General features: G+C 45.0%; 1 protein-coding gene across 1 annotated transcript in view; it reads right to left on the bottom strand.

Moving 5' to 3' along the window:
* Positions 1-12,767, bottom strand: part of POU2F3 (POU class 2 homeobox 3) — an 89,602-nt gene that overhangs the window by 67,701 nt on the left and 9,134 nt on the right. The window contains exon 2 of the mRNA XM_077919541.1: positions 9,723-9,791. Within this exon, the coding sequence (XP_077775667.1) occupies positions 9,723-9,791 (69 nt within the window). The remainder of the gene's footprint in view (positions 1-9,722; positions 9,792-12,767) is intronic.

Below are 12,767 nucleotides of genomic sequence, written 5' to 3'. Positions count from 1 at the left end.
CGCCCCCCTTGCCTTGGGAAAACCTGCTCTTTAATGATAGCTTGGAATAAATGGTATTCCAGGGGAAACCCAAACTGCCATTTTCTCTGATTGAGCACTAAAGAACAGTTTTCCCTGGGGAAAAGCAGTGGTACAAGAGGAACTTTGGATAACCCCTGTGTGTTCCCTGCTGTTGCATTTCCTCCAGCCTGGTGTGTTGTTGCTGGCATAGTCTACGCTTTACACGATAACTGTGCATTCATGGTGGATTCCTTCTGCTTTAATTTGTTCCATGGTGCTTCCCCAATGCTCCCACTTTATTGCTGTCCAGAGGGATCTAGCACAGCAAAATAATAATAATAATAATAATAATAATAATAATAATAATAATAATAAAAAATAATAAATTATTTATACCCCGCCCATCTGGCTGGGCTTCCCCAGCCACTCTGGGCGGCTTCCAAAAAGATATTAAAATACAGTAATGCATCAAACATCAAAAGCTTCCCTAAACAGGGCTGCTTTCAGATGTCTTCGAAAAGTCTAGTAGTTGTTGTTCTCTTTGACATCTGGTGGGAGGGCATTCCACAGGGCAGGTACCACTACCGAGAAGGCCCTCTGCCTGGTTCCCTGTAACTTGGCTTCTCGCAGTGAGGGAACCACCAGAAGGCCCTCGGCGCTGGACCTCAGTGTCTGGGTAGAACTATGGGGGTGGAGATGCTCCTTCAGATATTCTGGACCGAGGCTGTTTAGGGCTTTAAAGGTCAGCACCAACACTTTGAATTGTGCTCGGAAACATACTGAGAGCCAATGTAGGTCTTTATGTACCACTTGGTACATAAGCTAGTGGAGGGGGAGTGGTCCCCTGTTGCTGCAACTGCTCCATGGAGTGTTATCTTTGACAATAAACCCTTTACTATCTGCCATGTGCATTCCTTTGGCTGCAAAGCACCCTTGACTTGATTGTGGATGCCAGGAAGAACTTATGTAGTGATCCTTGGGATGAGATGTTACAAGTGCTTCTCCCCAGTGTTGTCAGTGAAATGCTAGAATCAACACATGCATTGCTGAAGGCTGTGCTTTTTGCTTTCCGGATGCAGTATTCAGCGATGCTGAAAAATGCCTGCCTTCCACCAGTTGTAAAACCAGGAGGACATCTGTTCTTTTTTCATCTTAGGTATACAACAAAACAAGCAAAGATGGTGTTCCTATGGTGGCTTGTCAAACAGTCTAAATGAGACCCCAGCAGCCATAGGGTTTGAAAGGGCAATGAAAGATAGACAAGTTTTTGGCAGGCTGAGATTTGTGTATTGATTTTATAAATAGCCGGGAATCTGGTTTATATGTCCCAACTATATATATATAATGGTTTGGTCTTTGTAAAAGGAAGACATGATTAACTGAAGAAGGGATAGGTGAATTTAGAATCGTGTGAATGTGGATCTAATTAATGGAGTCATTTGCTTTGGTCATAGAAAACAATGAGCAATGCAAATGAAAAAAATATTATTATTATGCATTGTAGCAGAGTGGATATTATGCTAAACATTTTTAACGCTACTTGAAACATTGTGATTTACTGAAACGTAATCTGACACACTGTTCATGGGGGGAGGTGGGTAATCTATGTTTATATTTACTTTTGTAATACTGTTTGGTATGGAATATATATATTCCTGTACCCGTGAAAATCTACGAAAGCATATATATATATATATATATATATATATATATATATATATATCTCCACTATATATGTACTGACTTAGGGTTAATGTACACAAATGTACATGCACTTTTGCCAAAGGCAACACAAGACACAACATCTATAGGACGTGATGGCAATAAATTATTATTATTATTATTATTATTATTATTATTATTATTATTATTATCAACTTGGATGCCTTTAAAAGAAGACCCAACAAAATTATGGAGGATATGCCTATCCATGGCTAAAAGCCATGACACCTATGTTCCCTTTCCATGGTGAGGGCCAATCGGTACTGACCTTTCCTTTGCACTTTCTAAGCATAGTCCACAATTTAAAACTCTGTGTCTGAGCATCCTTTTTTTTTTTTTTTGCTCTGGAGCTTTCCCTGTGAAAACCCGCTCTTTAAAGTTCAATCGGAGCAAATGTCAATCTGCGGAAAATCCGAATTGACATTTGCTCCAATTCATCTTTAAAGAAAGGGTTTTTGTGGGGAAAGTTTGGGGCAGACCCCCATCCCCAACCCCACACTCAGATAAAGGTAAAGGTAAAGGGACCCCTGACCATTAGGTCCAGTCGTGACCGACTCTGGGGTTACAGAGCTCATCTCTCTTTATTGGCCGAGGGAGCTGGCATTTGTCCGCAGACAGCTTCCGGGTCATGTGGCCAGCATGACTAAGCCGCTTCTGGCGAACCAGAGCAGCGTATGGAAATGCTGTTTACCTTCCCGCCGGAGCAGTACCTATTTATCTATTTGCACTTTGACGTGCTTTCAAACTGCTAGGTTGGCAGGAGCTGGGACCGGGCAACGGGAGCTCACCCCTTCATGGGGATTCGAACCAACGACCTTCTGATTGGCAAGTCCTAGGCTCTGTGGTTTAACCCACAGCACCACCCGCGTCCCACACTCAGATACGGAGCATTAAATCATGGACCACTGTCTGGAAAGAGCAGGAATAAGCCCTGACCAGACGCTGTAATACTTCTGAATATCACTTGCTGGAAACCACAGTGGAGGAGAATGTTCTGTTTGTAGGTTTCCCATTGGGTCATCTGGTTGGCCACTGTGAGAATAGGTTGCTGGACTAGATGGGCCATTGGCCTGATTTAGCTGGACTCTTGCTTTTCCTGACACCACTATTCCCCATTTATCTTCCAGAGAAACTGAGGAGGGAGGGAGCTGAGCCCTGAGTAATGACAATGGTAGCAATTGGCTTTAAAATACTATCAAGACACCTCTGACAAGGAGGAATAAATAAGGAAAATGATTTTCCAGGATCATAAACGGGGATTGTCCCTGGTAATAAATAACATACATTCCCACAAACCCTGCTTGGTTGGAACAATATTACCTCTGAACATTTCTAGCAAGCACCCACACATAGGTGCCCAGAGAGGGACAGAGGAGGCATGAATTTGGCATACAGTGTGACCTGTGATGAGTCCTGAGGGCCTGGCAGAAAGAATCAGAGGGCCACAAGATGTCCCTGACATCCTCACCGCTAAAATACTCATTACGGTTTTTAAAAAATGGGGTCCATTCACCCCAGTGTAAAATGATCCACATGCACTACTTGACATCAGTGAGAACTAGGCCTCTGTTTCCAGGCAACATATACTATGGACCACTGCCTGTCAAGAGCTGGGCAGTACCAGTCAGTTTCACTACCATCAGCTGCAGCACAAACACAAGACCCAAAAAAGCCCAGCAGCTGAAATTTGCCCAAATCTGCTCTATGGGATATTGCAACAGCTCCCCACCTGCCCAGTGGCGGAGAGAGAAGAAGCTCGCAATGACCTGCAGTCATTCCGTTATTGTGGCAGGTGTGTTTGAAATGCTCCCTCCCTGCCTGGTTCATGGTTTAAACTAAAAAAGAGAGAGGACTTTCTCTCCCCCTCCCTGCATCACATCCCATATCAAAGAGAAGTCATTCCTCTTGGCGAGGAACTGTGTTGTTGCAATCGATCAGAAGCAGATAGAGCCAAAGGTTGCCACAGAGACAGAATCCTCAGCCTACTAGCTTTGGGCATATCAGATAGGGAGGGGCTTGACGATCAGGGTCTCCCCAAAGGGGACACCCCCTTAAAATGTGAGTTTTGGGGTGCTGTATGAGATTGTTGACCTGGAAAAGCACTTTTGGGGGACCCCGTGCCAAAAAAAGGGTGTGTTTTGGGGCTCTATGTGAGACTGCAGATCTGGAAAAAACATTTTTTTTCAGGGTGAGATTGTGGCCTGAAATTGCACGAGAGCAAGGTGCCCAAAATTGTTGCCATGCCCTTGTGGGGAAAACAGGATGTCCCGGCTTTTCTGGGGCAGTCGATGGGAGAGAGTGAGATGGGAGGGGGAGAGAAGAGGTTGTCAGGATACAGGGTAGCCCTTCTCAGTGGAAGGGGAATAAAATGCATAGCAACCCCCCCCATCTTCCTTTCCAGTATCAATTAAAAACAATTGGTGAAATAGCTGAGAGCTAATTCCTGCCTTCCCAGGCATGTGGAAACCAGGTTTTCGGTTGTACAAGGTTCACAGGGAAACAGGGCACAGCTGAAGACAAGCAACAACCTCAGGAGCTCCACTCCCTGATGTTGCCTTCCAGAGAAGGGTGGGAGTGGGGGGAGAAACAGCACAATACGCCCTATCCCACCACAGAGATCCACGCAGTAGAGGCTTTGGATGCAAGCTTCAAGGGACTGGCTCATTTACCAACCTTCTCTCTCGTTATCTAAGGCAGTCTTCACCAACCTGCCGCCTTCCCAGGCAGCTGGGGCTGATGGGAGTTGTAGTCCAAAGGACTCAGAGGTAGTCAGGTGGTAAAAGGAGGCTCTAATGGGGCTGGAAATAGTAGGGTTTCGGTTACATACAGGAAGGGTCCCTCCAGATAGCTGGGGGTTTATTGTGGGTGTATTCTGCAGCATGCCTTGAATGCAGCCTTAGTACATTAGGGGCAGATTTAGGCAAGAAGAGTCACACATCATTCTGTTTTATTAGATGCGCTACAATGCTTCCTGCATTATTGCCATTTTGAGTGGGGGTGTGTGGTATTCTTGCACTATAATGCAACAAAAGCTGCAATACTGCTGCCAGTGTCACTACTCAGAACATCTGTGGTATGAATGTGGATAGTGGTTTCTCTCTCTCTCTCTCTCTCTCTCTCTCTCTCTCTCCCTCTTTCACAACACTAAAACTCACGAACATGCAACCAGGCTGCTTGTGGGTTATTAGATCTATTAGATTTATATATTTCCCTTCATGAAAAGATCTCAGGGCGGGCCAGAAGATAAGAACACAAGATAAAAACCACAAATAAGTAGCGGAAACAAAAACAACAAAACAATAGCACCCCAAAACACATTTGAAAGGCTGTAGAACATTAATCAGGAAAAGGCCTGGTGAAAGATGAACGTGTTTTTTTGCCTGGCACCTAAAGATGTATAATAAAGGTGCGAGACAAACTTTCTTGGGGAGAGCATGCCACAAAAGGGGAGTCACTACTGAAAAGAAAGTAATTCTTCACACTCGTAGTTAAATCATGGAACTCGCTCCTACAGGAGGCAGTGATGGCCATAAACTTGGATGGCTTTAAAAGAGGACCTGCCAAATTCAAGGAGGAGAAGGCCATCAAGAGATACTAGCTATGATGATCATGATCCACCTCTGAATAACAGTTGTTGGGAATCACAGGTGGGCAGAGCGCTGCTGCGTTCAATTCTTGAGTGCAGGCTTCCCATAGGCATCTACTTGGCCACTTTGATGCTGGACCTGATCCACCACTGGCCTGATCCAGCAGGCTCTTCTTATGTTTCCAGGAAAATTATGAAACTTCAACTGGAAGTTGTGAGACATGCACTGGTTGGAAACGGAGGATGCCTGCCCTGAAATGCTTGCAGCTGCAAACAGTTTTGAAAGCAAGATCATGTAGAACCATGCATACCAGTGTTGATGAAGTCACAATAAAAACGATGTCTGGAGGGTCCTCAACTTAGCCCTTTGATCCTCTGGATAAGTTAATTTTGTTGAAAGAGAAACAGAGTAAGCTTCTTGGGAATGCTAAGCTTCAAACGTGAAGTTTAGCGCCATGAGTGGAGCCAGCAGGTGTGGTTATTTCACAAGGGAACTGCACTCTTCACATGCCCTCAGAGCACTATCCATCTTCGCACCCCAGACCCTACACCTAGCTTGGTCGTTTAGTATGGGGATTCATGGAAGCTGCCTCTGAGTCTGTTTCAAAGGACTAAAACCAGGAATGTGTGGCATGCTCCCCTACCCAATAAATTGGCCTGCTTTTATTTTTCTGCTTTTTTTCAGAATTCATCTGGTCTTTCCATTAAGTGGAGCTTTTGAAAAACACCTCTAGTGAAGAAAAGGAAAAGGTATCACTAAAAAGAGGAGGGAAAGGGGCACAAATTTGCACAGACTAATTTATAGGCATTGGTGCAAATTTAAGAATGATTATTATATTGAGTTCACAGCTCCCCCCCTACAGTGGCTCTTTACACATAGTCCAAGCCCAGAAAATGAATCACCACAAAAAGAGGGGGCAGGGGGAAAAGACACCAAGTTGCATAAATTTTGTACGGATGCAAATTTAGAAAGAACTACTATAATCTTCTCATCCCTCCCTTCCTACAAACACATACACACCACCAAAAATTACAAAAAGTATCACAAAACGGAAGAGAAGAGAGACCTGGATGAAAAGGTCTCTGCCTTGGGCAATCATTTTGCATTGCTTTTAAAGCTATCCCCAAGTTGTTTTTGTACTGTTTCAAAAACCATTTCGAGCTGTTTTTAATGGGATGCCTGCAGATAGCCTTGAGGCATATGGAAAAGGTGATCCGTACATCAAAAAATAATAACAATGAAGATTTGCAAAAATATTTGCATGCGTTGATTTAGATATATAGATGCCAATTTAGAAAGATGACTCTCATTTCAATTGAAATACAATACATCTCTCCCCCCGCATTGCCTCCCCCTTGAAGACAGAATTCCTCCTGTATCGGCCCTTCAAACAGAAGATGTTAAAGTAGATCAGGGCTGCATAGCTTATACTGCTTAACAGCTACAGAAGAACCAGTTTTTTTACCTTAGTGGAAGACACTTAATTTAACCCCTTTTCATATTTGCAATCTCCCTCCTCCATTCTTCCTATTTTAAAAATAAAGTGTGATGGAGCAATTTACTCCTAATTGAAGCTAACTCCAAAAAGCAAGTCACTGCGTGACTCCAAAAAGCAAATCTGCGACTCTAAAAAGCAAAGTGACTTTGGCTATGTACCAGCAAACTACAAGCTAAGGCTAATCTAAGCTAGGTTTTTGTTTTTTTTTTTTACCAATTTAACAGCCAATTAGGTTGGTGCAACACCTCCACCACCTCCCAGACCCTGGAGCGCAAAGTCTGTCAAATTGGCATCTTACAAACCTTGTTGGCTCTATTTCCTCTCGCTGAAATATCTCTGGAAGTGGCTAGCTCAAAGACACGCTTGGCAGCGACTCAATAAGTGTGTCCAGGGGCATGAGATTTAATTAAATTGGGGCTTTCAACCCATTTGATGATGTGTGCATAAACAGGGCGCTTGGAGTAACATCTGCCGCACCATTGGCCAACCTGCAGTGCCTTGAGTAGATTCGCGGCACACAGTTCAGGCCAGGACACAACCTTGACTGCAGTGTATTGTCAGGCTTCAGCTCTAGCCTGCCTTTCCTGCACAGCCCTGCTATTCCCTGCTACTCATCTCGGCCAGTTAAAACCTCAGGTCTGCTTCAGGTAAGAACATCAGAAGTGCCTGCTGCATTACCATCTTAGCCAGCACCCTGTTCTCGCAGCGGCCAACCGAATGCCTGTGGGAAACCCACAAGCAGGACCTGAGCCCAAGAGCCCTCTCCCCTCCTGTGGTTTCCAGCAAATAGCATTCAGAAGCATTACTGTGTCCAGCCATGAAGGCAGAGTTGAGCCATTAAGGTTAGTAGCAACCGATTGCCCCAGTGGCAGACCCTGGTGTCTCAAATTTCAGCAATGCCAAAATCCAGTGCCCCCACATCTCGCCTTCCATTCTGAAACATTGCTGCGCTGCCCCCTGTGGCACCCCCGAAGCTCTGCACCCAGCAGTGGCATAGCAGGGTTTGCTGGTGCTTGGGGCACATGTACCAGGAGGAGTGGGGCACAGAGGGTGAACAGAGCCTGCTGTACCACCCCAGCCCTCACCATGGATGTTGCCAGAGAATCCCAGGGGTGGGATGAGGAGGACACTACAGCCATGCAGGTGGAAATTGTTCATATGTGCAAACCAAAACTGGTGTTTTTTTAAACACACACACACACACACACACACACACACACATTGTGTAACCCTTGAAACCCTCCCTTGTATCACCTTCTTTACTCCCGCACAGCACATTCTTTGCAGTCCTAAATAGCCATGAAAATCTCACTGAGGGCCTACAGCGCCAATTTGGAGCGAGGGGGAAAATGTCTGAAAGCCCTCACTTTGTGCCAGTTAGAGATCATGCACTGAATATGACGATGTGACCATGAAGTCTTGCCAATTCTGATGCAGGATAATGTGACTGATAGCAAAAATAAAAATCTGTTCCCTGCCCTTCCTATCCACACAGAGCCCTCAAGGCAGTAATATTCATTCACAAACACCTGGACAACAATGGCAACTGTGTACACACTTAACCTGGGAGTAAGGACTTGCTGACGAGTAGACATCATCATGAGAAATAGAGACCTCCATTCTCTTCACAGAGCTATTTCTCGAAGTGGACTAGCAATCAATCCCTTTTCCTAGGGAGCTCTGGGAATTGTAGTACTGTGAGGTGAATAGGAGACTCATAATAACTCTCAAAAACACCCTTAACAAATTGCACCCACCAGAATTCTTTGGGGAAGCTATGACTGTTTAAGGTGGTATGATACTTCCTTAAAGGTATAATGCAGGTAGGACCTAAATCTAAGAAAGAAAAACAGAGAGAGTTGGGATGGGAAGTGCCAATTCAGGAAAGGCACAGGTGACATAGAAAAGTCTGGTGGGCCAATATACTAGCCCAGGAGTAGATGGTTCCCCACCCTGTGCTAAGATTTAGACCTGGCAGAAACTTAGTATGGGATACAAACACACCTTTTGTGTTTTGCCCCGACACTGGGGGGGGGGGGGAGCACAAAATTTGATGTGATATTTTTAATGCGAGCTTAGGTGTTCTAGAGTGTACCTCTGGACAAAGAGTGAGCAAATGTTCGCAAGTTTGAAAGATTTTCTGTTTGACTGGTGTGATATTTAGAGGTATAAACACTCTCCAAATCAAGGTCCCCAAGAAACTGAACAACAACAGAAGCAGAATAATTCCTTGGAGATGAAGGAAAAATTCATGGATGGTAGCCTGTTTTGCCAAACACTCTGTGTGAGTCAGCTGTGGGGCTGACACTGCTTGTGGGTTTTCAGTGTTAAAAGACAGAGCCCCCCTAAGCCTTTTGAAAATAGCACTTATTCATCCGGAAGGGAAAAGCCCTGCATTGCGAAAACTGCTTTGACCTTAATAACCCACAAAGGGTTTTCCCTGTTCTTGTTTGAGCTTTATTAACACACTTTTAGCATGTCAGGATGACCTCACCTTGCTTGAGTTTCTGATGGTTAAGATGGTGATATTGCAACTAGCAAAATCTTCTGGACAGGTTGCCTTTGAGCTGGGCCAACATGGAGACTTTGGCCCAAGCTGGAAGGTTTAGCGGGAAACGGGAGAGGTTTGTCTGGTTCATCTGTTTGGTTGGGGCCATATATCACTGAAATATCCAACGGGAATCTTTAAACTGGCATTGCAGGGATCAAAACCACCTCTAATGAACTGAGAAACATGTGCCCTGCTGTCTCATTTCATCATGCTTCTGTGTAATAAAGTGATAATGGCTCCAAATATTATGGGAGAAGGTTTATGAGGAAGCTGCCACAATTCAGCCCTCCTTTTGAACTCCACCTGCCAATGCCCTGAGCTGGAACTAAAGCCCAGGGGACTGGGAAAAGAGAAACTGTCTTACCAGGTTCTATGTGACTGCCTTCATGCTGCGAATCTGTGGAATCTGCCACATCGCCACTCATCTTGATATCTAAAAATGTGAAGCAAGCTGGTTTTAATAGCAGAGCACGACCCACCCCCCACACCTGTGCCTCTTCAATGAGTGCGTCATTATAATATTATATCACCAAGCTTTTGAATCCCCAGTTCCTACACATCCAGCCTCAGGAATATTCATAAGCTTGGGCAATGCCGTGCCTTCCTCCCTTCTGTGTCTCTCCCCTCTCCATTCATCTTCTGTGCCTTCATTCATCTTTTGAGACGTCTCCTTCATTCATTTTCCTGATCATGGGTCAGACAAGATGGGTGGCAAAGGCTGGAGAACAGGAACAGGCCTTTCCAGATGGGCTTTCCTTCTTGAGACTGGGGAACCCCAGGAGGAAACAAACTGCTCCATGATGGCACCTTGAGCCTAACAGCCAGGAAGAATGATTCTCCCCAATGTAGGCATTTGGCTGATATCCAAGGTACTGCCAATCGCTCAGTGGACCACAGCTCAATGATTAGAGCTTCTGCTCTAAATCTAATTTGAATGCAGAAGGCCTCAGGTTCAATCATTGGCATCTCCAGGACAGGCTGGAGGAGACACTTGGCTGAAACTCTGGAGAGCTGCTACCAGTCAGTGTAGACAATACTGAGATGGGCCAATAGATGGACCATTTCCCCCCCACTCAATTTATGATTTATGATTTATGATTTATGACTATGATTTTAAGCAATTTACCCTGGAAATTACTGTCCCTGCCGCCAGGGTCCTGGATTCCAGATCTTCATTTACCAGAATTCACCATGTATGAATTTGGAGGCTTGCGACCCATCACAGAATATGGGCGCATTCAGATGCGGGGAATGTGGCATTCATTTTCCTGATTATAATGCTGGTGTTTCTATCCCATTTTCTAACATTCCTTTCACTTTGCAGTACCTGTTGCATTGTGGAACAGTGGCTTTTCGACTGATATACTGGCACACTGTACTAAATTTCATCCACACTGGCGGGTGTGGTGCAGCATAGTAACAGAAGTCATTGAACAACATCACTACACCCCTGTCTTTTCTGCACATGCCTGCTTCTGCTCCCCCATGAAAACACTAGGGAAGAGCTGCATGCCTACATATCACCCCAGATTTTGTCACTTTACTCCCTCAATTTTCCTGGTTAAGGGGGCTGCAAATGCAGTTTAAAAACACAGGAATGAGTACTGAACATTCACTATATTCCATTACTTTGCTGCAAGTGGCTTTTACATGACGTGAAAGCTCAACTATAACACGAAAATTAATGGTTAGGGAAACTTTGGGGACAGGGAATGAACTGCTGTGTGAATGCAGCATATGTCCTACATATTGGGAGCGGGTGGCGCTGTGGTCTAAACCACTGAGCCTCTTGGGCTTGCTGATCGGAAGGTCAGCAGTTCCAATCCCCGTGACGGACTAAGCTCCCATTGCTCTGTCCCAGCTCCTGCCAACCTAGCAGTTCGAAAACACACCAGTGCAAGTAGATAAATAGGTACTGGTGTGACGGGAAGGTAAACAGCATTTCTGTACACTCCGGTTTCCATCATGGTGTTCTGTTGCACCAGAATCAGTTTAGTCATGCTGGCCACATGACCTGGAAAGCTGTCTGTGGACAAATGCCAGCTCCCTTGGCCTGAAAGCGAGATGAACGCCGCAACCCCATAGTTGCCTTTGACTGGACTTGACCATGCAGGAGTCCTTTACCTTTACCTACAGGTATGTCCCACATTTTCTTCTCAATGTGTATAGAACCAGGTGCAGAAAAGAAGTAGTCCACATTTAAATAAAACTGGATAGCTTTGGAAGGACACTTTTAACTCTTCGCATCCTAACTGGAAGAGTACTGGGTTTTTGTTGGTTTATTTTTTTGTAAGAAACAATTTGCATAAGCTTCCACTAGCCAATTCCCTGGAGGGTTTTTTTTTTTTTTTTTGAGAACAGGAGAGTGATTTGCATCAGTTAATAACACTATTTATAACACTCGCTCGCTCTGTGCCTGTTCTCTGCGGTTTTGCCAGGTGAGCTCTCCATTAAAGAGACATCACTCGGAATCAGGCAAAACTCCGTGATATGTAATTGTTCTCGTCAAACATACCAAGAAGGAGATAATTGACATAGCTTTTTTCATATCCCCCGCATGTTACAAGACCGCAGAGAACCAATCCAAGGATAACAAAAGATAATCTGAAGGTTTCGGAAATGAGAAGGGTTGACAAAGGAGTTCGAAAGAAGTAGCGAAGCTCCGTCTCAGAAGAGTGTGACTTGTGGCAGCTTCAAATCTTGCTAAAAATGATGAACACAGGAAGCTGCCATTTACTGACTTGGACCATTGGTCCATCTAGCCCAGTATTATTTACAGTGAGTGGTAGCAGCTCTCCAGGGTTTCTGGCGGGACCTTTTTTCTCAACCCTAACTAGAGATGCTGGGGATTGAACCGAGTCCTTCTTCATGCAAAGCAGATGCTCTATCCTTGAGCTACAGTTCCTTCCTTTTAAAAATCGGTACTTGTGGGATGGGCGAGACAATGCTTTTTCCATGCCTTCTCACATGGAACAGTTTGGCAGGCCAAGAGGACTTCAAGGGCAGCCATATCTCCCCGCCCTCCAAGCATCCCTATTTTCTAGTTTCCAATTTGATCCCAGAATGTCCCGCTTTTCCATAGGACATCCCTATTTTCACTGGAGAAATGTGAGAGGGTATGTATCAGATCTGGGCCTGGAGTGTAGGTTATCCAGACCAGATTCCCTAGTCAAGTGTCTTGAAGTGCATAGGTAGAAGGTCTTGCACTGTGGACAAACAATGGCCATGATGCCAGGCTCTGAGGAGGTATTTATCCCAGTTCTGGCCAATCTGAAGGCTTCATATTGCCTGCCAATCACAGGGGCTGATGTCACACACAGAGAGATACAACTATTCCCGTTCTAAGGCTGAGGGACCTCACCATACACACACAGTCCTAGGTAGCTCACTGCATGGAGTTCCTGTGCCA

The sequence above is a fragment of the Podarcis muralis genome, chromosome 15 (assembly GCF_964188315.1).
Source record: "Podarcis muralis chromosome 15, rPodMur119.hap1.1, whole genome shotgun sequence".
Lineage (NCBI taxonomy): Eukaryota > Metazoa > Chordata > Lepidosauria > Squamata > Lacertidae > Podarcis > Podarcis muralis.
Note: the sequence above shows the minus strand (reverse complement) of the source record. Positions and strands in the feature narration are given on the sequence as shown.